This window comes from Thunnus thynnus, chromosome 20 (genome assembly GCF_963924715.1).
Source record: "Thunnus thynnus chromosome 20, fThuThy2.1, whole genome shotgun sequence".
Taxonomy (NCBI): domain Eukaryota; kingdom Metazoa; phylum Chordata; class Actinopteri; order Scombriformes; family Scombridae; genus Thunnus; species Thunnus thynnus.
Window position 1 is genome coordinate 25,990,277 of NC_089536.1, and position 27,039 is coordinate 26,017,315.

The 27,039-nt window shown below is 38.8% G+C and overlaps 1 protein-coding gene across 10 annotated transcripts in view; it reads right to left on the reverse strand.

Moving 5' to 3' along the window:
* Nucleotides 1–27,039, reverse strand: part of ryr2a (ryanodine receptor 2a (cardiac)) — a 189,612-nt gene that overhangs the window by 54,031 nt on the left and 108,542 nt on the right. For 5 of the 10 annotated variants that reach the window (XM_067577426.1, XM_067577425.1, XM_067577423.1 and 2 more), the window contains exons 50-71: nucleotides 26,747–26,858; nucleotides 26,546–26,666; nucleotides 26,189–26,358; nucleotides 25,314–25,534; nucleotides 25,031–25,121; nucleotides 24,335–24,475; nucleotides 22,302–22,465; nucleotides 21,881–21,959; nucleotides 21,644–21,733; nucleotides 21,217–21,354; nucleotides 20,953–21,030; nucleotides 20,718–20,793; nucleotides 17,866–17,989; nucleotides 14,899–15,014; nucleotides 14,382–14,446; nucleotides 13,871–13,992; nucleotides 13,517–13,566; nucleotides 11,765–11,825; nucleotides 4,727–4,965; nucleotides 2,632–2,713; nucleotides 1,874–2,004; nucleotides 128–255 (exon numbers count right to left, since the gene is read on the reverse strand). In XM_067577426.1, coding sequence (XP_067433527.1) covers nucleotides 128–255; nucleotides 1,874–2,004; nucleotides 2,632–2,713; nucleotides 4,727–4,965; nucleotides 11,765–11,825; nucleotides 13,517–13,566; nucleotides 13,871–13,992; nucleotides 14,382–14,446; nucleotides 14,899–15,014; nucleotides 17,866–17,989; nucleotides 20,718–20,793; nucleotides 20,953–21,030; nucleotides 21,217–21,354; nucleotides 21,644–21,733; nucleotides 21,881–21,959; nucleotides 22,302–22,465; nucleotides 24,335–24,475; nucleotides 25,031–25,121; nucleotides 25,314–25,534; nucleotides 26,189–26,358; nucleotides 26,546–26,666; nucleotides 26,747–26,858 — 2,599 coding nt within the window. Of the gene's footprint in view, nucleotides 1–127; nucleotides 256–1,861; nucleotides 2,005–2,631; nucleotides 2,714–4,726; nucleotides 4,966–11,764; nucleotides 11,826–13,516; nucleotides 13,567–13,870; nucleotides 13,993–14,381; nucleotides 14,447–14,898; nucleotides 15,015–17,865; nucleotides 17,990–20,717; nucleotides 20,794–20,952; nucleotides 21,031–21,216; nucleotides 21,355–21,643; nucleotides 21,734–21,880; nucleotides 21,960–22,301; nucleotides 22,466–24,334; nucleotides 24,476–25,030; nucleotides 25,122–25,313; nucleotides 25,535–26,188; nucleotides 26,359–26,545; nucleotides 26,667–26,746; nucleotides 26,859–27,039 lie in introns of all 10 variants that reach the window. The other 5 variants (XM_067577418.1, XM_067577419.1, XM_067577422.1 and 2 more) reach the window with 2 other exon arrangements.

A 27,039-nucleotide genomic window follows, 5' to 3' on the forward strand; every position in this document is an offset into this window, starting at 1 on the left:
TGCAAGTGTCAGATAGACACTATTTGGGAAAAAAAGAGGATATATAGAGAAAGAAAGAAAGACTCAAGTTTACGCAGCAAGGATTATATGTGTTTTTAAACGTTTTTTGGTTTGTCATATATCCTACCTCCATGACATGGGGCATCTGAGTGTATCTCATGCCAGACTCCGCCAGCTCCATGATCTCCTCCAGAGACTTCTCTAAGTTTGGGATCAGAGGACAAACCTCCCCAACCTGCCCTGGAAGCCCTAGAGCTGGAAGGCAGACAGAGAAATGCACTTTAACACCAAAGATGAATTAAAACATGGCTATAAAGTTCAATAATTAATACATTAATTATTATTATCAATATGTCTTTGTGAACAACTTTGTAGCAAATTAGTGCTGTATAAAAAACCTTGATGAATACTGACATGAGAGGGGTAGACAGAAAGAAGGAGAGAGATTCATGATTTCAAAGAATGAATAACTTGATAAAAATTAGTTATATAAAATAATTCCAATGTACCACAACTGACTCAATGCCCCACAATGCAACACACCGGACATGTCAAACAGATAGTAGTCACTCTGCTTTCTGGAGAGTTGACTCTGGGAGAAAGATCAGTGGCTTGTACTATTGAGCTGATGTCTACCAACCCACAACAACACGCATGAAGATGGCAGCTGTTTGTAGGCTCATATAGAAAACAATGAGTGCAGGTGTTCTGATGCACGTCACATGCTGCCTGTGTGTGTTGCCCTCAAGATGTGCATTCATATGCAACTGTCCTGATTTAGCAATAATGTGTGGGAAAACACTATGTCAGTCAGAAATATTTATACTGAACTCCTTTGTAAAACACTGTTCATGTAGCAAATAGTAAGGAAAGCCCAGTGGTGAACATTAATTACTTAACCCAAGGGTTTTTAAAGTCTGGCACTGAATGTTTTCCATTGCTGCTCCCAGACTGTGGAACAGTTTTACCCTCACTGTTGAAACTTTCCATCTATCGCCACTTTTAAATCCCTGCTAAAGACTCACTTTTACAGACTTGTGTTTGAGTCTTATATTTATAAAATTACACCAAGGTTGTAATTAGACAACCTTGGGGCGGCTGTGGCTCAGGAGGTAGAGCGGGTTGTCCACTAATCGGAAGATTGGCGGTTCGATTCCCGGCTCCTCCAGTCCACATGCCGATGTGTCCTTGGGCAAGACACTTAACCCCAAATTGCTCCTGATGGCTGTGCCATCAGTGTATGAATGTGTGTGAATGGTTAGTTTCCTCTGATGGGCAGGTTGGGACCTTGCATGGTAGCCCCTGTAAATGTGTGTGAATGGGTGAATGTGATTCGTAGTGTAAAAAGCTCTTTGAGTGGTCGGAAGACTAGAAAGGTGCTATACAAGTACAGTCCATTTACATTTGAACAAGCGACTATCATTTTTCTTGTGAGGACAGTCTCACTTAACCATGAACAACATCTTAACTCAACTTCAATAAGTGGTTTTAGTTGCCTAACTTTAACTATACCTTAAACAATAGTTTAGATGCCACACATGGATAATAAAGGAATATTCAATTGAAAAACTCTGGCAGTGAACATGGTTTAAAAACACTGAATGTGAACATTTGAAATGTAATCACTCTGGCTGGTCAACAGAATGTTTTCATTAAATTTCCTGTTTAATTGCTAATAATGAATAGTTGCATACAATAAATGTAATGCTCAGGAGCTGCAGTTACCATAAGACCTCCAGTATGTACAGTATATGTTGGTGCAACCCTCATGTATGTAAATGGTGGTGGACAAAATATTGGAATCACCTCTCAATATGATGAATGAATGAACATGAGTTTTAAATTGTGAAATGGAAGTCACCTTCATCAGTACCTGTCCTGTCTTTAGCTCCCTTGCTGTTGTAGATGGAGAAGCTGTTGAACTTGTTGATGTGAGGCTCTAGGAAGGCAACAGGGAAAGCTGCTGAGAAAGCAGCTAAACACTTTCCTAATGCTGGACGCTGTCTGGAGAGGAGAGGAGAGGACTCAGAGTTAAACCATAAGACATATTCAAAGTCAATTTTAAATGATCTTTTAAAAAATCTGGGTGGATAAAGAATAAAGAAGCGTTGGACCATGCTGACCTCTGTGAAGGGACAGGTGGGATATGAAGGGAGACATGCAACAAAGATTCAAACTGGGAGCATTTTGACAACATGGTGTCTTCTACCCCTAGGTCACCAGGACACCCCTGAATTTTTCTAAACAATTCCAAAGAACTTTTTCCATATAACGCAGAACAAGGAAGTGTGCTGTGCAGTGTGATTTCCGCCAGAATTGGATGTAAAACAAACTGAGCTGATAAAAGCTTTAGTGAATGAGTCAGCACAAAGCTCTGTTATTTTTTGTTTTGTTTTTAGCTTAGCAACAAGTGAGCTTTCATGAGTCATTTATGGGGTCGCTGACATTTTGGTGTACGTAATGCATAAGCTGTTCAAAGTCCTCAGACATGAATTTTCAGTTCTGTCAGAAGAAACTGGTAATTTTTTGCTATTATTAGATGTTCTCTGAAAATCCAAATGCTTTGCATAGTACATCACATGTGGAAGTACCTGTACCTTAACCACATGTGCACTGTGGTTCATACTGTACCTCTCCACATAGATGCTTTTGTTGGTTCCCAGTAAGTAGAGGCTGTTGAGGATTCTGTAGCAGGAAACCTGGACATCATCCACTGGAGGGAGAGAGGCAACCGAAAAAGAACAGTAGTTTAATAGTTGTTTAAAATATTTTCCTAATAATAGGAATATGACAGCTGTAAGACACCATGCTCTCTTTTCTTTAATTTCATGGGATAAAACAACCCCTCTTTAATTCCAAAGTGAGGAGGTGAGTGTCTCACCCAGGACCTATACAAACTGACCTCTTTGCCCAGATGGGGGTTGGATAGCCGGACACTGATCAAAATTAAACACTGACAAAATGGAGGTTAAACAGACCTCCTGAGAGGCCATTTCTGACAGAATAATGAACATTATTGCCTGAACAAAAAGCATAAATGATTTTGGGGTCATTTGAAACAGAGAAAGGACCAGATAACTTCACACACATTTGGGCCAGAAAACTCCCTTTGTGGTCTCCTTATCACCACAGACCACCGTCATGAACTCTGGCTCACATTCCTGAGTGATACCTTACTGTTTCTCTTGTATTTCAGCCAAATCTCAATTTCATGTGGATGAAATGTCTAATCATTATGTAAATGTAATGTTGTTTCTCATAAAAATGCATTAAGAATGGTAGAACTTTGATAACTGTGTGATGATCTATTGAAGAGATACAGTATTAAATTCTGATTTTATTAAATTTTACAACATGTGACATACTGCCCTCTATTGATAAGGTTAGAACTTCATATCGAATTTTTAAATGTTATGATAAGAGTTGATGAATGTTTATATGGTCACTATGCAATGATATTTTAAAAATCACCTAAATGTTTAACTTTTGCTCTACTAACCTGATTGACTGAACAATTATATCTTGATAGGCATATTAGACAAGAGGTCATGTTGATTATTTTTATATAACATGAAGTAAGAATTATGTTAAATTTATATTTGAAATTATTTCTGAAAGATTATTTAGTCACATAATTGTTTAACTTTTATTTCACTATGGTACTAACATCTAGACTGAGAAGTTAAATCAATGAAGGCTTGACAATATACTGCGGTCTACAATGTTGATAGGGAGGATTGACTTATTATGAAACAAATGTATGACGCCAAATTGTTTTTCTGAATACTTTACAATACATTATTATTTACAATTTGACATGAAGTATTCAGATATAGAAACTCTGAAGTGAGATTATGCACGTAAAACTTAAACTAAGTCACTAGTTTCCAAATTGCAGGCTGCTATCTCAAGTCAGAAGTATCAGCCACACTTTAAAGTCTCTGGAGAACAAAGAAAATAAATACTCATAAGAACTTTGGTGCGAAAACTCTGCCTGTCTTGTCCTAGCTGATAAAAAACAACCTCAGAGGAATTTCCTTTTGAGCTGGTCTCCAAAAACTCATGAGTTAAGACACTTCTATTTTTTCTCAAGACATCTCTTTTCTTTTTTCGACTAAGTATGCATGTATTTTAATCTTTTACTGAAACAAGTTCAGTTTGTTTTTGTTTTATTTGTAACATTGAGTGTTTTCATTTCTCATGTTTTCACTCGTAGTATTTTACTATTGAAGTTACGCTGACCCATGTGAAGTCCTACCCGAGCCTGGACAAACATTGAATCTAGTCCGATTAAACTTTATTCAGCATTAAAGTAAGATTACAAGATTTAATTTATTTTAAGAAGTCGTTGTTGTGATTTCCTCTGAGCACAGCAGACAGAGTTCTCTGTTTTGAAAAGAACTTATGGTTTTATGAAACTGATTAACTGATCAAATTGAGAATTGAATTCAGAGTTTAATGTTTCCTCCGGACATTAAAGATTTCCCTTTAAGGAGGTGGTGCCTGAACTAGGATTTTATCTTAATTAAAGTAGATTAACCCCTTCACAGGAAATCTATGTCATGTTGAGATTCTGCTACTATCCTCCAGTTAAGGTTTTTCTTAAATGATACCCAAATACATGTATTCAAGAAGAAGACATTTGAAGACATTATCTGTAGAATTGTTCCCTTTTCACCCTTTTCACCACAAGACAAAAAAGCTGAATCTCATTGTCAGTACGCACATATGAGATCTTCTCCAAACATGTTCTGTCCGATGTGTTCGAACAGGGAGGAGAGGACAGGCAGCAGGGCGAAGGTGGTGTAGTTGATGATTTGAGTGACTCCTCGGGGCTGCTCTCTGCTGTGAGTGAACTGGCCGAGCTTCAGGTTCTCCTGCGTCTTCTCCAGATCCTCTGCTGCACTGTCAAAGTACGACCGCAGTGCTGCTTTCACTGACTCCAGACCAGTCTTCATCACTGTCCTGATATATGGGGAGAGTTACATTTTTCATGGTTATTTTTGCAAGAGAGAGTTCATTGAACCAATTGGTGAAACAGAGCAGAAAAACACACACATTCAATAAATGCTAAAAAAAAAAAGTCATTTAAACATGAAGACTCAAAACATTTCAGAATAAGAGAGGAAAAGAAAATAAGACAGAGCAACAGATAAAAAAAAGCTATCAACACAGGTGAAACTTCAGAATAAACTTCTGTCAAAGCAGGAGCCTGAAGCTACAGCAAAAATGTCTATAGAATGTCAACATTCAAAGTTTACTGTGGCTTATAACTTTCCAACCAATTTGAAATCAAAATTGTCAAAGTTTTTATCTTTTATATTACAAAACGTGATAGCTCAGTGGTTGCTATACAAGATTGGTTCTAGTCTGATTCCTTCTGATGAATGTGAGCCCTACATATAGCTACATAACAAAATACACAAAAATAAAAACATAATAAAATACTACTATTACATATACGGTTTCTTTCATATGTTTCTTTGATTGCAGTCATACAAGCTTAGCCAAGTCAATATGTATAACCCAATAAGACAATCAATGTTTCTTTGGTCTGTACAACGCAACAACAATAATTCACCACGCTGTAGCCATAGTCGTTATTTCAGTGTTTTCAGTTCATGAAAGTTCATTGTAACATTTTGGTTGCCTAAAAAGTCTTGTTCAGTGTTTGGCTGTACTAAGACCCTCTAAAGAGTCAGATGTTCAGTTTTTCCAGTAAGTACATTTTGTTTCAATGGTCTTCAGCCTGCTTTTTGCTAGCTAAAATTAGCATTACCATTAGCATTAGCATTATCACAGTTAACCATAAACTGTAAATGCACCATGCTAACCAAGCTACCAGCTAGCTTTGGGGTAAGCTCCACCCTCTTGTCCAAATATGGTCATTTCTCATCGCTTCTGGCTCCAAAAATCCAAAATGGTGACGGTCAAAATACCAAACTCGAGGCTTCAAAATGGGAGTCCACAAACCAACAGGTGATGTCACGGTGGCTATGTCCATTTTTATACAGTCTATGTTCATACCCTATTGGGAGCCTTTCAGAAGTGGAGCGACTGCAGTCAAGCCAGCCGCCTTTTAAATTCAGTTGCACTGCTACAGCAGTAATTATAGTAGCCTAAGCTGAGCAAGTGCCTACCATAATCGCTGCAGTAGCAGTGGAACTGAACTACTCAATTTTGTTGACTTGCTCAGATTTTGTTGATTTGGTAATTTTTGCTTGATATTTGTGCTTCTACTATGGGCAAGTAGGCTATGTTGTTACATGGTTTCTTTATTTGTCTGTTTTCATTGTGCTTATCATTGATATACGATCAGGAGCCTGCACAGGGTGTTTTATTTTGAAAATTGACCAGATGCTCTATGCTTTTCCTGTGTCTGGCTTCCTGTCTGGCTCGATCTGCTCTGTGCAGCTTGACACGGCTTCCGTCAAAAATAGATTAAGTGTGTATGTTTAGTGGAGCAGAGAGAAGGACACTTCTGGGACACTTCTAAAATGTGCTGCAGCACATCTGGTGGGTTCACAAGCATTGTCTAGAGTGGCCGTGATCAGCTCTGGCGGTCACGTTGCAGCTGGAAGGTGATGCAGATGCACCTGGTGGAATCAAGCCGTAACTGCGACCTGAAGCATCTTTCAGGATTCAAGTCTATTTTCTTCTGACTTACATATGCGACGACAGTATTGTCGAATAGTCTGTTAGTGCCATCCAAACATTTCTGAGTACACTGCAATACAACACACAGTACACAATACATAGCCCACTTTCATGCTCAGTCCTCAGCTTATACTTGACATCTGTGGAAAACTAAGACTTGTCTAATGATTTACTAAGTCACCTCTTACTGTCTTTATGAAATGAGTGAAGGAGGACAAAGTTTAGGCTATGTATGCAACATGGAGATCAACGCATCAACTTCCTTAGTTATTACACCACCTTCTGGTATATGTGAATGTTACACATAGAAAAGGCAGGAGTTCTTCCTCCCTGTAGGGGCCAAACATCGATGATACAGCTTTAAATAAAAGTAAAATGCTAAATAACTGTAACTGGGTTATTAAATTCAATGCATATTAATTATTGGGTTTGAGAGAGCAATGGTAGTTTGGGGTTTATTTAAATGAATGGTGTTAACCAGGAGGATGTTAGCTCATGTTTTAAAATTGTACAAAAGTAGAAGTAGGTGGGAAGATTAATAGATTCGAGCCAAAAAATCTGTGGCTTGGTCTGAAGGAATGAACTAAAGGGAGCAAAACAATTTTAGAAACAAAAGGCGAGTATAGCCAGGAATAAATGAAGTTAGGAAGGAGTTGTGGCTAAAACACTGTCTAAAAAAAAGCAGTGGTGAGACATTTTAATCGGCCTTTACTGTAGATGTTTATTGCCTAATACAGTTTGTTGTCTCGCTGTGCCATGCCATTTAAGTTTCTCATCATGAACCATTTGAGTTCCTACCATCACTGTGTGTTCAGACAGAAGGTGAGGCAAATTTTGAAGGCCTCGCGTGCAAAGTCAATGTACAAAGGTGCAATTAAACACAAATTCACCCGGGATGGCACAAACTGACACATCTGAGCAAATTCAAGATGTTTCAACTTGAGCAAAAAAATCTGTATGCATTATGAATCTGATTTGTACAGACACAAGAGGACAAGGGAGAGAGAGGGAAATAACAAAAAATTTAGTGTCTGGTGAGTTCTGAGATCAGTCATAGGCAGAGCTGAACACAAACAAACATGCACATTCCACACGCATGGTCAGTGCATCCATTGCTAGCTAGCTAACAGCCAGCATCTGATGAGTCGGTGCATTAGCTGCTACCTGCCTGAACACATCTGTAGAGTTCCAACACAAACTCTAGTTGAGTTGTTAAACCCAAAATGCTCACTGAACTCATATGGCAATTTCACATTGAAAGGACATTGTAATTGTCTTGTCTTTGGAGCGTATTCTTGTATCATTCCATTCTTCATTTTAAATTCAGTTTCATATCATTTTCTCACAGTTTAACTGTAGTATTTTGGGATGTTCTGGGTTTGCTGATCAGTCCCACCACTGAAGCGCACTTCTTCAGCTCTTCTTTAATTGTAGTATGAACCTAAAACACAGTCCTGGCTAATGATAATTTGACAAATGAATAACATTTTTAATATGGGTTGAGCAATCCAATTTGCTGACTGACAAAGAGAGCATAGGCTACATGACAATGGGTCACCTCAATCAGTAAAACTGCCTACCACACCTGCAACATACAGGCGAAAGACTGCTAGCTTAGAACATCAACAATATAAGCAATGAGGTAGATGCTTGATGTATTAATGATCAGCACTACATTTACGGAGAACAAAGAAATACCCTCATGGTAGAGGTACTTTTGTTTTTTGATGAAAAAACAGGGCTGTAATTATTTATTTTCACACCCATGACAAGCAATAAGCATGTTGTGGAAGCAAACTTCATCCTCATTCAGGAAACAGTCAGCAGCAGCTCAGCATGGACACCACAGAGCATATATATACTGAACTGAAAGCTTTGCAAGCCACTCTGAGGATTCTAGTCATCCAAAGTAACTGAATATCTAGAGGTGCTAAGTCATAGGCAACTGGACTTGCTTTAGATTCTTGAAGACATTTCGCCTCTCATGCAAAAGGCTTCTTCAGTTCTGACTGACTGGTGGGGAGTCCAGGTATTTAACCTGTGTAGTGTCATTCACACCTTGACAGCTGTTGATTGTCACAAGGGGTTGTTAGTCCACCTGGCTGTCATGTGAGAGATGTAAAGTGTCATAAAACTCAAGGGCTGCATCTGAAATCACTCCTCGTTCACTATTCCCTACTCCCTATATAATATAGACTCAATCGTGGTGACACTCACTAATCATCAATTTGCATCATCACTGTCAGCTGTAGAGTCTGGTCAGAGTTGCACAACAGTAATTTTAGCATCTATAAATATAAATATGGCACACTGCAATGTGGGGTTGTCAGCAGAGAGAAGTGTACATGCTATGGATACTACTTTTTGTCTGTGGAATTTTGAGGGCTTTATACTGTAGATACATTTACACACAGAATTCGGACACTCAAATAAAATGACAACAGTGAATATAGTCCATTATTTTGTAAATTGGGAGCAAACACAGCAAATGTGTGATTTCAAGGCACTAGTATACTCCATCAGGAGCACTTGTTGGATGGTCAGATAGTTATGGAAAATCACTCCATTCAGACATGGGTGAATGTCAGCCATGTCTTCAAGAATCTAAAACAAGTCCAGTTGCCTTTGACTTAGCCCTTTCTAGATATACAAAGTGAAGAATGTTTGAATATGCACTCAGCTGTTACAATATGTTGGTATGAGCCACATGGATGGAACTATTCAGTGCAAATACTTAACTTTGCTGAGGAAAAGAAGTGAGGTCTGATCTTCAGCAACCTCAATGTGATGTGCAGACATTGCATGCGATGAAATCCTTGAGCAAGGAAAGCCATACTGTAGGTGTCATTGTGCCCAATGATGAAGATGTCATCTCATTCCCCAAAGGACGACCTCTCCACTAGAAGTTTCAGAGAACCAGGATTACGACAGCAACCCAAGTTTCTAGGCTTGAAGTAGGCATTAAAACTATGGGTGAGGCTAAGTATCATGAATTGCTGTCTACGCAGAGTGCTAGTATGGTCTGTATTTGCACCAGATGGCTGCACAATGTAAACAATTATTTCCTTAACAAGCCTTTATGAAGGCTAACTTTGTTACCAGAGGTTTAGATAGAGCTGGTCGTCTGGAGATTCTTAAACTGACCCAACCCAAGATGATTGAACACTCCAGCAACCAGTGCCACCAATTGGAAAAAAGGCAACAGAAAGAGTGCAACACACACATCACTGAGTACTCTTTGCCACCAGAAGAATGTTGGCATCACTGCTGCTATTTGATCCTAATGAAGTTGGTTTTGGCTTATTTGATTAGACAGTATTACGTACAAGCAATAACAAAAAATGGCTGAAATTGACTCTACTACATTTATTGGACCTGTCTTGACTAATGGAACTCTGGATTTAATGTTTCTGTGTGTGAAAAGCTATATACCAAAATGTGACCTTAACTTTGAACTATTGTGAGACTAGACGGATTGCATGAAATTTGTGTAAAGGTACACTGGAGAATTTTGTATCAACTGATTAATTTCGATCAAGATCTTTGCTACATAGTAGAGAGACCCAATGGGTCCAAACAAGGTTTGATGTTGATTTGAGGTCATTTTATTGCAGAACGTTTCGGCGTTGGGTTAGTTTCAGGTATGGGTATTTTCAAGTTTAATTTATTAAGGAAAATGTTTCTCTCTCTGACTGTGTCAATCAGTCCAGGTGTCATATGTTGCAAGTATATACATGATGCCCACTGGGAAGCAGGATGAGAGAGAGCGTAGATAATATGTTGCATTAGCCTCGCAAGATAACACAACCAGTAATGGATAAAAAAATATCTAAAAATCTTGCTACAGTGGAGTTGATGAAAATTCCTGATTAACCATTATCAACATGTCAGTTTTCATAAAATATGACAGTTCAACAGTGCCCCTTTGAAGCTTGGCAACCGAACAAGCACAAAGATAAGAAAAGACTGAGAGTTAAAAGTCTTATAAAACACAGCTGTTACACCAAGCAGCTTTTGCTAATAACAGCCAAACTGCAAACTTGCAGCCGTTTTTGTCCTGACATTCATTGGCTAAAGACAAATCTGTTGCACATACCGGTTCTTGCTTGCATCATAACGGGTTTTCTGCCATTTTTACTTCTGTACAAAATCGTTTTACTCTTTTGCTCTTACAGGGGACATATCATACACATTTACATGTCTAATCTGGGGCTCTATTGGAATATCTTTGCATGATTTATGCTTCAAAAACTCACACTGATCCTTTACAGAGACCCTCAGTTCAGCCTCTGTCTCAAAGAGGCTGTTTTAGCTCCTGTGTCTTTAAGGACCCTCTGTTCTGACTGACCAGCTCTTGGAAGCTGCCCCTTGGGAGACTTCCACCGGCTCTGAAGGTTACATCAATAAACCATGGAACAAACTACAGTATAGGATTTTACTACTTTTTCTTGTTCTTTACTCAAAATGCCAACTGAAATCCATCCATACATGTTCAAGCCAAAATCCAATCCGAAATACGAGCATGGACAACGCAAACAACACATGGAAAAACTGTAGCCACATTTAGTCGAGTACAGCGTATAAAGCCTCCTGAGGCAAAATTGTGATTTGTGATATTGTTCTATACATTCAAGTAAAAATGGATTTGACTTAAAATTGACTTAAAATCTATAAAAACATAAAAATAAATAGAACTATCAAAAAAACACGCTTTACCATTTGGACAATAGCTCTAAAATGTAAAATATACACAAGTGAAGTGCAAATATTACCTTTGGTTATAGTGACTGGCTCTTTCCAGGTTTGGTATGATTGTTTGGATTGTACTATGCATGTACGTTCTGTATATGTATGTATTTATGTTTATTTATGTTTGTCCACTTTTTTCATTTGTAGTTGTACAATCTAGTTTATGTTTCTCCACAGTAGCCTGATGACGCTATCAGCATTCATCTTTGAAACATGTACATAGGACAACATGTGTATTATGTGTCAATCAACACTGACTTGGACAAAGAGTTTCAACTTAAATGTAGTCCAATGTAAACTTGGTGTTATGACCAGGGGCACACACATACAGTATGTCACAGCTCTTCTCTTTCCTTACCTGGCATCCAGGCTTTGTCCCAGTATCTGTAGACAGTTGACTATGGATGTGGCATTGTTACCTGGAAAGAAGAGAGGATGATAAACAACTGTACCTAGTTGAAAGAGTTTGGGGGTCATATCTGGGGATATAAAGAGTCAAGCACCAAAGCCCACTGCAACAAAAAACAACAGTGTCTACCTGTTCAAATCAATAAGAACTATCTGTCTGGGGGGGATATCTGAAGAATTACATCCCTCATGTATGTGCTTTAGTAAATACAACAGCAGATCATCATATTCAAAGAAAAGAGATGTTCCTTGAAAAATAAAAGCTTAAACAGTCATATTCAAAATTGGGCATATCACAAGCCGTCTTACACTGTCAACAGTAATGAAAAGCAACAATTAAAAATCAACATGGTTGATATTCTGACAGCCTGAAGAATACCAATAATAAAAATCTTTCATTTGCCCAAATGTGTCTCTTTGTCCAGTTGTGTTGGGGTTTAGTCTGCAGAAATGAACATCTTTTTACTTTGAGGACATGTTGGAATGCTCTCAGCATTAGGACATCAAACAACAAGTTGCATCACACAACACACACAGCTGCGGAGCAGAGGATGAGTAAACACACACCCGCAATATCATGCATGCATGCACACACACACACCCATGCACACACTATTTAAGGATGTTCTTATGCTTTTTCATGTTCATCCTCTCTCTCTCTCTCTCTCTCATTCTCTCTCTCCTCTATATCCCACACAAACACATTTTATTGTTATTTATGATCACAAACTGTAGCAAACACTTGTATATCAACAGATGCAAAAAGGAAAATGTTTTTTATAATGTGTCAGATAGCAGTAGCCAAACATCTATATATTACACAACAATAACTGACAGTTAAAATCAACATGTGATGAATAAATGATGGCAAATATTGTACGTGTTTAATGGTGAAAACATATTTATATATTCAGTTTGCCTTTAATGTCCTGTGATTAAAAACATATTGAAGCTGTCAAAAACCAAAAGCTGGCATCAAATGTCTAATCAGATTTGTTATCTTGTTTTTAGCCTATTATAGTTAGGCAAATTTCCTGTATGCCTCTGTACCAAAACTCTAGGTGGTATCAGCACTACTACTGAAATTTTTAAAACGACACCCAGCCCTACCAGTGACAGATGACCATCTGAACGTAAATATGTGGAAAATATGACAAGATCATGTAATAGTTCATGGATTTACAAGGTAAAAAGAACAACCAGAATGAACCAACTAAAAAAGAGTAGTCCACAGTGGATTATGGGATACTGAGCACCACAAGGGATACACCATTTGGGCAAAAGCAGGCATCACCTTCTCTGCTGCACTTGGACAAGCCTTTGAAATGGGACAGGTTTTGTCAAGCCACTATCACATATTCTGTTTTTAAATACAGACATTACATACGCATGTCAACAAACTTATTCTTTTTATTCCTAATACAGTGAGGCTATGGCATTTGTCCGGGAACATCTAGAGATCATGTTTCATTTCATCCAGCAAGGAATGTAATGATATGACTACCCAATTCATCCCAAATTTTCTCACATGGACAGATACATATATGGTCACGACTCCTGGACTGGCTTGTCATGAACCCATTCATACTGCACTCATCCGACATTCAGTACTTGCTTTTTGTCTCATCAGCCAATCATCCTTTTCAGGAAAAACAGTAGATGTGGAGCAGAAGTGCAAGCAATAGGCATAAACCGTCCTTACCAAATAAGGATATCCTATGTCTGACAAGAACTCCCAGTTTGCAGAAAAGACTGAAAGGATTTGATTACAGGAGAGAGGAGGCAGAGAGGGAAGCAGAGAAAGGGATAAAAGAAAGGTGTGAGACATTCAAATAAGAGAGACCAAGAGGAGAACAGAGAGAGAGGAGGAGAGACATAAAGACACACAGCCTGATGTCAAGCTGTTGAGACTTCAAACTGCTCTGGTACCTTCATACACATGTTGTCAATTAGAAACTGTGGTTTTATTCAACATTTAAGCAATAATACATGAGAGAGTGCTACACCCCGCAATAATAATCTATCTACCTGCTGTTGTACTGTTTGTCACACTCACCTGGTCACCATCTCCTTCTCCTTGTTGGAGGCGTGGCCACCACTGCTGATTGGATGGATGGCTGTGGACAGGAAGTACAGCCGGTGGTTTTTGAAGTATTGATCCACCAATGGCAAGACAACCTGTGGGTTAAAGGGCATACTGTAGATACCACAAACTGCACCAGTGAACCTGAGTTTAGAAGTAATTAGAATTAATAGCATGTTGTTTCTGGCCATTGCTGTTTCATTGACTACGAGCCATGATGAAAGTTCAACTTCAACTTCGTTAGGAGTTCAACCTGGAGGACATGTTGAGATGATGACAACAACAATGTATATATCGAGATCACGTTTTACAAATCTCTCGAGACTCACGCCAGGTACAGCAACACTGTATAGTCAAAACAGTATAAAAGTACAGCTGTCTACAGCCATATAGACCAATATTATTATATGGTTTCAAGAAATATTTTTCTCAAACATTACCAAAACAAAAACTTAACTGACATTTTGATTTTTGCACTAAATACCTTTCCAAAGAACTTAATCTGTTGTTCATGAGGAATCTTCTCTCCCTTCGGCCTTGTTCCCATATCTAAACAGAGTCAAAGACAATAATTCTGGTTAGACTTAGCTACATAAAGACATTTACATCTGCAGTTTTGTGCCTTGGATGGCTGTTGAACTCACACTGTGTGGTGCTGGTTTGTCTCCACACCATTATTAAAAGGCTAAATGCTACTTCTTTGAGGGAGTGAATGCTGTCAAGTGCAAACTGGGTGTTTTAACAATTTGCATTGCCTACTCTAAAAAAATGTATGTGCAGTGACATTAATAATATATCATTTACACAGACATACATTGCACTTATTATATGACCACCAGGTAGCTACTCTGTACATTGTTGTTATTTTGATAATTTCTCTTTGTGCCAACCATTAGGAATTCAAACCAGATTTCAGTTTCACGCCTTGCATACACACTGTGTTATATTCACATCTGAACTGTCATCTGTCTATTATTCATTAGACAACAGAAGAGTCTCACCAAACTCCATCATGTGTTGGTGGGCCTGGTCTACGTATGTGATGAGCTGCTGAAGGAAGGTGTAGGCAAATCGTTTCTCTATAGCTGGAGTGTCCAACTCCTGCGATTTCACACCTCTGAAAACAACAAACACAATTTTAAGGGAATTTAAAGGAAAGGACAATTTGGAAAGTACACAAATTTTTCATCTTACCCAGATTCAAATGAGAGGATACATATTAATTTCATAACTTCAGAAAGCTATAAGATGTGTCTAGCCTAGTTTAGCACAAAGACTGGAAGCAGGAGGAAACTGCTAGCTTAGCTCTTTCAAATGTGAAAAAAATAGTCTCCACCTCCCAGCACCTCTAACGCTGTATTATCTGCAAGTTGTATCTTGCTTATTTAAAATGATAGAAATAATAATGTATAAAAGTGTGGTGGGAACGCCAACTACAGTATTTTTTGACCAACAACAGCTAGGCGGAGTGAGTGGATCCAACATCCCAAAATACCTACTTGCTAGCTAAGAAGATAGATAAAGACAGTACTTTATTTATCCCAAAGGGAAATTAAAGAATTAAGATGAACATGATAATAAGACAACTTTGAAAATGTTGGGATGCATTTTTTCATTTTTAACTGACCCAAGCTACAAGTTTCCCCCCTGCTTACAGTTTTTGTGTTAAGCTAGGCTAAACTTATCCCAGACCTATTTCTGTGCTGGAAACACAGATTTAACAAATATCAATGACATCTCACTCATTTTAGTAGCATACTTCCCAGATCATCAAAAATCTCTTGCACACCTGTGTAGTCTTTGTGACAGGTGTGTTGGTGGAGTAGCCACGTACTGAAAAGAGGAAGAGACACCCGCACACTGTCTTCACTTGCTCAATAAAGATACTTTAATATATACCACGTTTTGGTCAACGACCTCCTTCAGGTATGGGAAGTAGCATACTTCCAAACATGTCAGTGTCCCTTTAGGTTTGTGAAAACAGATACAGTAGAGATACACAGTGCTGCACACACTGTTATCAAATACTTCCTGTTGTAACATTCAGATACAAACATAATGAGATCTGTTGTTTTGCATTAAGCCATATTTTATAACTCATTTATACTCATCAACATAAATAAAGTTAAATAAAGTTTGTGAACCCTTTAAAATTTGCTCTATTTCTGCATAAATATGACCTAAAACGTGATCATATTTCCATTCAAGTCCTAAAACTAGATAAAGATACATTAGTTAATCAAATGAGACAAAAACCTTACACTTGTATGTTTATTTATTGAGGTAAACGATCCAATGTTACATATTTGTGCATGGCAAAAGTATGCGAACCTCTAGGATTATCAATTCATCTGAGTCTTCACTATCAAAGTCTGAGCTTCACAACATAGGTTTTTGGAAGTGTGTCATGGCTCAAACAAAGGATATTTCTGAGGATCTTAGAAGAACAGTTGTTGATGCTCACCAAGCTGGAAAGGGTTACAAAACCATTTATAAAGAGTTTGGAGTCCACCAGTCAATTGTCAGGCAGATCATGTACAAACTGAAGACATCCAACACCACTGTCACCCTCCCCAGCAGTGATTGAACAACAAAAATCACACCAGGAGTGTAAGAGGCGTGTAATACTCAGGGAGGGCACAAAGGACCCCGCTGAACATCAATGGTGTGCATGGCAAAGTTGAAAAGCCACTTCTCTCCAAAAAGAACATTGCTGCCATCTATGGTTCATTCAAGACCATGTGGATAAGCCAGAAGTGATTGGAAAAATATGCTGTGGATGGATGAGACCAAAATTGAACTTTTAGGATTGAATGAGAAGCGTTATGTTTGGCGATGAGCAAACACTGCTCAACAGAGAGTGGGTCATGCAGTAAGACAATGACCTTAAACACACAAATCGTTCTACCAAAGAATAGTTAGAGCAGAAGAAAGATAATGTTTTTGAATGGTCAAGTCAAAGTCCTGACCTTAATCCTATAGAAATGTGGAAGGACCTGAAGCAGGCAGTTCATGCAAAGAAGCCAACCAACATCCCTGAGTTGAGACTGTTCTGTTAGGAGGAATGGGCTAAAATTCCTCTGAGCGGATGTGCAGGGCTGATAAACAGTTACCAGGAACATTTGGTTGAAGTTATTGATGCAAAAGGGGGTCACACCAGTTACTGAAAGCAAGGGTTCACATACTTTTGCCACCCACAAATATGCAAAATTGGATAATTTCCCTCAATAAATAAATGAAAAAGTTTATTTTTTGTCTCATTTGTTTAATTGGGTTCACTTTATCTAGTTTTAGGACTTGTGTAAATATCTGATCACATTTTAGGTCATATTTATGCAGAAATAGAGAAAATACTGAAGGGTTCACAAACTTTCAAGCAGCAGTGCATGTCTATCTATCTATATATATATACACATATATACATATATATATACACAGCACTGTGCAAAAGTTACACCCTAGGTGTTTAGATTCTAATCCATTATGCAATACCGTCAGGGAGGTGTCTGATCGGTTCCAAATTTATTCATGACATGACAATGACCCCAAGCATAGTGTCCTGCAACAGATGGTATGGTATGGCCCCCACAGAGCCCTGATCTCAACATCATGGAGTCAATCTGGGATTACATGAAGAAGCACCTGAGATGGCCTAAATAATAAATCCACAGAAGAACATTCTTTCTCCAGGATGGTTACAACTACTTACCTGCAAGTTACCATGAAAAACTGTGTTAAAGTGAACTGAGGAGAACTGCTGCTGTTTTAAAGGCAAAGTTGCTCACAGCAAATATTGATTTCATTTAGGTTTCTGCTGTTTAATCAACTTTGTAAGAAGTTAATTGATAAATTAAAACAATTTATAGCAATATTTTTGTAAGCATTCTCACTTTACTTTTAGTGCCTAAAACTTTTGCACAGTACTGTATATCTCCAATCTGGGTGTACAGTGTTTGCGTATATGTTACCTTGACACAGTGTAACCATTGATCTGGAGGAACTTGAGGATGTCTTGTGCTTTTTCTCTGTCTTTGGACTTCTCTTTGGCAGTCAGTGTATCATAGGGAACCAGGAGGGGATGGTTTCCTCCACCTGGACACAACACAGAGACAGCAGGATTGAGAACAAAGATAACAGGCTGATACAAAGAGAACATTGTCAAATTTCCCCACTTAGAATTATCATTAGAGCTACAAGCTCCATAAAGTTGGGGAACCCAAAAGTCTTATTAAAACAACTGGTCAAAATCAAAGCAACAGAGGTTGAGTTATTGTTAGTCTGTAGTGTGGGATGACAAAGCTCCTCCAGATACACAGAAGGCAAAACACAACTGTTTTTACAGTCCTCATGATGAGTTAACTAATCTTTCTAAAATCAGTGCAGGGCCCCTTTAATTAGATTGGTGGTATAGTACTGTTTTTATACTTTGATCTTATCTGTACATACTGGTTCAAATTGATGGTTTTAACTGTTTTTAATTGTTTCATCAATTGTTTCGTATTTCAAGGAGCAGGGGCAAATCTTACCAATAGGCAGGGTAACTGTCTGGGACCTCAAAATAATAGGCTGGTTAGCCTAATAGCTATAGATTCATTATGATGTTTAGATATGAAACATATAAAATGATGTTACTATTCTAAATCATTCTGTATATAATTTACAAAACGCCTTCAAAGTGTTTCTTTTATCATTGTCAATTGACCACATCCCTGCCAATACAAAAGTGGGTTCCAAGAAAAACTCATGACTCATGAAAAGTAAGAAAAATAAAAAAGAACAAACATTTACTTTGCAACATTCTGTATCACCAAGGCAATAACAGCAAAACACTGCCTATCCAACATGCTCAACCAACAGCACATCAGACTATAAAGGCTGAACACAACAAACACATAGACAAAAAGCATCTTTTTATAGCCTATCCAGCCTAAAATACAGTATATTTGTGTGGCAACTTAACGTAAACCCAGTCAGCAGAGGTGTTAAGTTAGACAGAAATCACACATGTAACACATCCCTCATGCATTCATTATACCCTACAGCCATTGTTGTTTCAGTACTTGTTAGCTCACGAAAAACCAAATCTGCACATTTAACAGAAAACTGTGTCCTTACACTATTCTCAAATCAATAAAACTTTCCATACCACTTTGATGAGAAGCACCTTGATTTTCAATTCTTGACCGTGCAGGGAAATACCTACAAATTCAGCTGTGAATGTGGTTTATAAATGGCACATGAATTGGTGTTCAAACCCATAAGTGTGAGAACATAATTTCAGTTTCTGACTATTAAACATCTCCTCACAAAAAAATGTTTTAATTTATTAAATACTTGCAGCAATCCCACCACAGCAGAAACAATAAATGCGTCTCCCCATTGAGAGAGATGCTCTCTCAATCCGACAGGATCAGTTAGGATCTAATGTTAATGAATGTTCTGTGTTCTTCTACATATCCAAAAGGTCAGCTGTTACATACACACAGTCTAGGTTCACACAGTGAAATTGTTTGAAGTAAGGCAGCTGTCCTCCTGATAAATCCTGAGCCCCATCAAAAATATTTCAGAGGCTAGAAGTTTAACTCTGTTTCCTCTGAAGAGTTTGCTCTGTTCTGTCAAGTTGATAACTACAGTTTTTAGTAATCAGACAGCCGGAAACAATTTTAACCAGCATGTGTCCATAAGCCGTGCATTTCACGCCTGGTTCTTTTTCCCACTCCACTATCTTTATGTGCAGGGTCTATTTTTGTCAAAAAAAAAAAAAATCATTGCAACCACACAAATGGGTCTATAAGCTGCCAGCCACCTGGAGGCTGCAGCTCCCCCAACACCCCTACTGCCCGTGGCTATGGGTGAACCTGCCGGGCTGATGAGTCTGGTGGACTCATTCGATAGAGGCAGTGGAGTTTCTTCTTCCTCAACTCTTTTCAAATAACACATTAAAAACTTTAGCCATGTTGTAGCGTTAACATTACATAGCCTGAAAGGCCAGCAAGTTAATTGGCTGGTGGCAGCTCAGGAAGGTCTGTGTGTCAGAACCAATTACATTGACTTCCATGACTTGTTTCAACAGTTCCATTTTAATCAGATGACAAATTCAACACACACGTCAAGTCAACAACAAATCAAGTTTATATTTATTTATTTCCTTATATGTATTTAATATTTATTGTTACAGAATGTATTTTGATCAAACTTGGCTGGTTGGGCCAGTGAGTAATGTGGGTGGGCCAGTGCCACTCAGGTCCATTATTGGCTATGCGCCCCCCCCCTGCATTACATGCTGAATCTCTGAGGCTTAAACCTCGAGGTAACACACACCTCAACATAACTTCAAATCAGTTCTCACAGTGAGCATTCCTAAAGAAAATAAATGAGAGGAAATGAATGATTAATGTTTTAGCCTAAGCAGCATTTTGATGAGTAATGGCTCATTCTCATTCCAGTTCAGCAACAGGTCAATTTTCCAAGAATTTTTCATAAACTGTGCTAGAGTCAAAATGCCACCCACTGATTTATTTCAGAGGCAATGTGTTTAATTTTTAGAAGGCAAAATCAAGCCAAGACTCACAAAGTTCCAACAACCCAGAACTGTTTTGTGACTTTTAACCTCACTCTATCTTTGAATAACACATTAGAGAAATCACCCAAACACATTTTTTCCACTTATGAAACATTTCTAAAATGATTCTGTAAGTGGTTTATGCCAAAACTTTGATTCATTGTTTTTTTTTTACATCCAGTGATGGCAACAATATTAATTTGATGGCGATGTCAGACAAGGAAAAGCTTTTGTGTGGATATGTTGTATTGGATTTACCTTTGGCTTCCAGCTCCATTTTCTTTTTCCTTGCCCAGATATTATGATAATTCTCTGCAAGCAGCTCTGCCATTGACTGGAGAAACACAACATGTGACTCTGTTACACTGCACAGATCCATTCATCTACTTTTTATGTCATTATTGATGCCCAGCTTCCACACAGGAATCATGAGTGTTTCTCTTTAATTGGATCATATATATTATTTTATCCTTGTGTGTGTACAGTAACTTACCTGCATGTCTCTGGACAGTGTAACATTGCTCATGTCAATGGGTCTGGGGCTGAAGGCTGGAGCTCCTTCAAAAGACAGCTGAGGAAGAGATGATCATTTTTTCACGTGATTCTTTTTGTTCTGTGGTGAATGCACGATGACAGCTGCTGACAGCTGCATGTTTTCCACCGAGGGTGGATAGTAATTTTGCTTATGTGATGACATCACATGCATACGCCTTTATAATAAAATGTCATCTGTGTGATAATCCGTGCGCGGGTATACCTGGCTAGCCTGTGATATCCTTCTGGACTTGTTATGGAGGCTGGCAGGGTCGCCCTCTCTGATCCTTTCGATGCTCCAGCCCCATGACAGCATGGTCTTCAAAGCCTCTCTGACTGTCCAGCAGTACGACTCCTTATCCTGCAAGAATATAGTCAAACTTCAGACCTGCTGACAGCAAGTCAACACTATGGAAGAAAGTAATAGTAGTAATATAGTAGTAATGTTACTATTAATACATGAAAAACTTTCTCTTTAAATGAACTAATAATGAAATTGAACCTGAGATTTGTGCAGATAGTGCATGATATTTCCCCACTACTACTCCACATAAGGGGTTTGTCTGACTCTCATTTAGTCATCCTGTGCTAAGCTGGAACACAGTTGAATGCACCAACATTGAAGTGAAATGACTCAGACAGCTGCATACCTTCTCAGAGAGGCCTTTATATGGTTTCAGTAAAGGGTGGCTTTTGGAGATTTCACACATCTGATCCCCATATGACCAGCCATTGGAAAACTGTAAAACATACAGAGATATTTTAAAATTTAATGATTTTCTTCCATAATCTCACAAATATGTTCAAGAAACAGCATTAAATAGGTCAGTAAGAGGACTACCACAAAGTTTTGTTTGTGAACTTTACCTGAACTCTCACATTCTTACCTTTTCTATACACCATTTCTCATGTTTGTGCTCTGCATATCTGGTTATGAAATAGTCAAGTTTCTCTGGGACAGTCACGCTGATAAAGACAGAAAAGGGAAGAAACACATTTCAATATTTTGGATCTTATGCCGTCGAGTCAAAACCAAGTCAACAACAATCAAGTAAAAAGCATTCAGAGGACTGTGAGGCCTGGGCAGATGTACTGTATGTGTTCTCTGAACTGATTTTAATAATAGTATTCTGCTTTGAAAATTTGAATTTGCATCTGGATTTGTATCAAACAATCATAGATATTTTGCTGAATTTTATTTTTATTTTAAGAAACTGTTTCTAAAATCACTTAGTTCCTTAGTAAACAGTGTGGTGTGTAACAGAAATCAAATGTATCTATTACAGAAGAAATAAATATGTTGTATACTTGGAGGTGTCTGCAGGCTGTGGAGTGAAGTTTCCCTCCGAGTCCATGGACGACTGTTTCTCCATCATGGCCATGTAGTTAGACTCCATGTAGTCTGGAGGAAGAGCTCCAGCCACAGCACTGAGACATGGCAACGCCAGCTTAAACAGCTCCTGGTCATACCGCTAGATCACACACACACACGCGTGCGCACACACGCACACATACACAGACACACAAACACACAGTGCATAGCATTATACATCATTCAGGCAGCATCTTAATGCTCGCACTTTAAGTTTAACCTTCTCTGGTTCTGCTCTCACATGTTTAAAGATAATGACTTTGTCTTTAGACCTAGATGTTTGTGTGAAACTTGGTGGAGGATCATTTTTCTTAAGTAACAGAAACTCACCCAACAGTTTATTTTGGCCTTCACCAATCTAAATGAACAGGTAGGTGTTGTCTGATGGTAATGTTCTAAAGGGACCTCTATTCTGATCTTAAAGCTAATGTTCTTCAGTCTCATGTTCCTCTCTGTGAATATACACAGGTTGTCTGCAAGTGTTACAAAGTAAAGCGTCCCAATAATGAAGGCACTGAATTCAAAATTCAAGCCTATCAGGTTGAAGATATCAGCCTCCTGTGACATGTCTTCTCATAACTTGATGAAATGGTTCAATAAACACTCAGATGTAGCCAGTTCTGTCATCCGTGACTACCCAGAAACCCACAGCTCGGCCCTGTCATAGCCTCTTGAGTCTTCCATTCACCAGAGTATAAAAGCAGGGGAATTGAATGTGAAAGAGGTAGCGATGTGAATGCCTGCAGTCTCTAAAAGATGTGTGTTTTTAAAAGCTTTGGCATACCATTCAAAAACTGAGCCACATTTTTCCCAAAAAGACAACTGCTGAGTAGCAGGTGAAGTGGTACCCTGAACCTGAATACAGGTCAGCTGCAGTATATGCCACCAGGCAGCACAACAAGCCTGGCTATGTGCTTTCCTACCACTTTAGCATGCTAATGTTTGTTTTGGAGCCAATTTACAAGCACATAATTGCATGTGCAGTTACAGCATGCAAAAAACAAACAATGGCTACTATTACAAAGGTTGCGAAGGTCAACCAAACAACTGGCATCCCTACATTAGCAACTACAATTACTGTATTTATATCTAAAACAAATATTCAGAAATATTCTGAATATACAATAGCAATATTTAATTAATCAAATTTGTGAAAAGTCAGTTTACTAGTCGTGAGTACTAAACATCTGAAAACAGGTGTATAATGTGTTCTATGGCACTGGAGGAGCTTTGTCAATCTGATCAAATAACCCCTGATGATGTCATGGTGATGTCATCAGAGTTACTAGCAGAAAGCCTGTACAAACTGGATGTGTGGAGTTTGAAAGATGTGGGCATTTACTGTACCTAACAAAGAGGGTCTAACAAAAAGGTGCTATTGAGTTGCATTATGGGAAATGTAGAACCAATCGTTTTTTAAACTTGACCCATACTAGGGACCAAAAGTGAAAGTATAACCAAATTTTATGGAAGTGCAATAGTAAATCACTGGAGTACCGTTTTAACCAAACCTGTCTCCTTAACATGTTTATATACAACTAAACGGTTTTACCAAATATCATTTGTAGGAAATGTCTCTATGGATTCACTGGTAATGTGTTTTCCAGTGTATAAAGTGTGATGTTTTTGTAGCAGTTTGGTTAAAGTCAGGGAAAAATTGTGGTTTGGTTAAATATTGAAAAGGTCAATACACATCCTGTCTCATGTCATGATTTAATTTTTCAAGTATTTTACCAAAGCAACAATTCTTTCCCTAACCTTAACAAAGTGCTTTTATTTGCCCAATTCATAAAAACGCTCATCGGATATTAAATTGCAAGGGTTGACATTGTGTGGAAAAAAATGAAACTTGCTGTCAGTGAACATTTTCCTTTGACACATTCTCTTACTTTATGGTTTAATTCATTTCATTTTTACTTAATGCGCTATACAAACTGCCAGACTTTAAGCAGAGGCTTTAATTACTCACCTTGTGTGACAGAGCATCAAATATCCCCCAGAACAGTTTCCTGGATAGATGAAGCTCTTCATCTGATGCTGCTCCAAAGTTGCCCCAGCCTCCAGCCAGGCAGTAATACTTCCAACATCGCTCATAGTGATTGGTCAACAGCTGGGGAAAGTGAAGGAAGGAAGTGAAGACATTTATCAAACAGATATTTACTGATATTGGTTTCTATTTCTGTAACTAAGGGGCGGCTGTGGCTCAGGAGGTAGAGCGGGTTGTCCACCAATCGGAGGATCGGCGGTTCGATTCCCAGCTCCTCCAGTCTGCATGTCGAAGTGTCCTTGGGCAAGATACTGAACCCCAAATTGCTCCTGATGGCTGTGCCATCAGTGGGTGAATGTGACACATAGCGTAAAAGCGCTTTGAGTAGTTGGAAGACTAGAAAGGCGCTATACAAGTAGTAGAAGTGTGGAAAAAGCAAACATAATAAATACTGTAAATCTATGTGTCAAAATGAAATGGCATCTCCATAGAGCTGATAGAATGTTGAACCATTTACCAGGAGAAGATGAGCAGCACAAAACAGTTATCAAGCGAGTGAAATACACAATAAATTTGCATTGAGATGTTTCTGGATAACAATATAAAAAGGTCCTGTAGATTCATCTGAAAAGCACTTTTGAAGTGATCTGATAGATATAAATGTGACGTGTTTCTCACCTTCAGAGGCATCTTGGTGTGTTCATTAAGCAGAGGAACGTCAAACACCAGCCTCCTCAGCAGGTGCTGCATCATTGAAGGCCTCAGTTTACTGCACATTATTAAGATGAAATAAATCAGTTTGTACTGTAGAACAAAAACAGTATGAGAAACAGTATACTAAATACAGAGATAAACATTTCACAAAAGCACACTTGCACTGAGAAGATGATGTGGTGATACTCACAAAATACCAACTCAACACCACTTGTTCTGCTACTTTCAGTTTTAATTCAGGTCTTACCCACAAACAGCCAGTAGACACTCCTCTATGGCGTCTCTCTGGGCCTTGGTGAGGCAGCAGCCTTTGGACAGGCGGTAAACAGTGTGGAGGAGGGAGTCAATCAGTGATGCGAACGGCTCCGTCCCCGCAAACAGCGGTGCACATTTAGTCAGTAGGGGCAACACTGCTGTACACAGATACCTGTTGAGGGCAAGTGCCATGTCTGTGGCACTGAGAGCAACCTGTGACACAAATACAGAGACAGATGAAAGGAAATATGGAGAAAGTATGGTGGAAAAATGTGCATTTAAATAGAGTGAGATTAAAGAGGAGAAAGGTGCTTGTGGCTAACGAGACTACTCAAGACATGTCTAAATTTTATAACTTTTTTTTTTTTTTTACATCTCAACTTCAAAATAAACATCTCAGTGGCAAACAATGCCTTTTCTTTTAGAAGGAGTCTGATTGTAAGTTTGGATACATTTATAAAATGCTTCCATAGCATTCCAGAAAATGTGGATTGTTGTTGATTATGTGCTGAATTCTGCCATACCACAGCTGTAAAAACTGGAGAGAGTGCATGATAGACTTATTCTCTTGCTGGTTGTGCCACTTAAAGAGGCATTAATTATTTTTGGCCACTTGGGGGCAGTGGAACAACTGAAAACACTGACATATTATCACCTTATAAGTACTGGGGCAGGTAGAGTACAGTATATTAATCAAAGCTTTTCCACTGAAATCAGCTGCCTGCTGCTGCTGGAGACCAGGTTGGAAATCTTTACACCCATTTAAGCCTTTATTAATATTTCAATATGAATTAGTGCAGTTTTAAGGAAATGTTGGTGGGTAAGAGACAACAAACAAGCAGCAGTTGCAAACAGACACACACTCACAGTGTCCAGAGAAGCTGCGGCCCTCAGGTCAGGTAAGAAGCCCACTTCCAGCAGGTGGAGCAGGAAATTCTGGTCTTCTATACCATAGACCCGGTCCAGGAATAGCACCATGGCTGCTTTATGGTCTGGACAGAAACCAGCTGACATGTCTGGCTCCACCACCAACCCATCTACGCATGCACAGGCACACACACACATAAGAAACAAGACTAAAGGTTGAGCTTTAAGCATTCATAATAACTGAAGTCACTGCATTTTATTTGTCTTTGCACATTTTCATCTGATGCCATACTGGATCTGTTTAAAATCAGGACTCTAATCTGATGTATGTCATTGGCTGTTGGTGGGTTTGCTTACCTTTAGCCAGGCTGGGCATAGAGAATGGAATGCTGATGACCCCCACCAGGTCCTCAATGGGAATAAGAGACCTCAGAATGGCTCTGATGCGGATCGCTTCACCTTTACCAGCATGGATCAACTAATGTAAAATGAGTTAGAGGTTAGTGTGAGTATCTACGTGTGCGTGTGTGTGTGTATACACAGTGTGTTTTCCCTCACATGCATCTCTGGAGCACAGCGGCCCAGCAGGTCAATGAGGGCAGCATAGAAGGTCATGATGGCGTTCCCCATGTGGATGGTATCATCTTCCTCTTCCTCCAGCATGTCACTGCTACACACACACACACACACAAACAATAAATGTCACTGGTGGCTATATATTCCACAGTTCACTCATCCCTTTGAAAGTTGTTTGAAATTCTAGTTTTTCTGAGGGTAACAACCACATACTGAGTGAATACCGACACTTGTGGGTACAGTACCCACAAGTGTCGGTATTCACTCAGTGTATG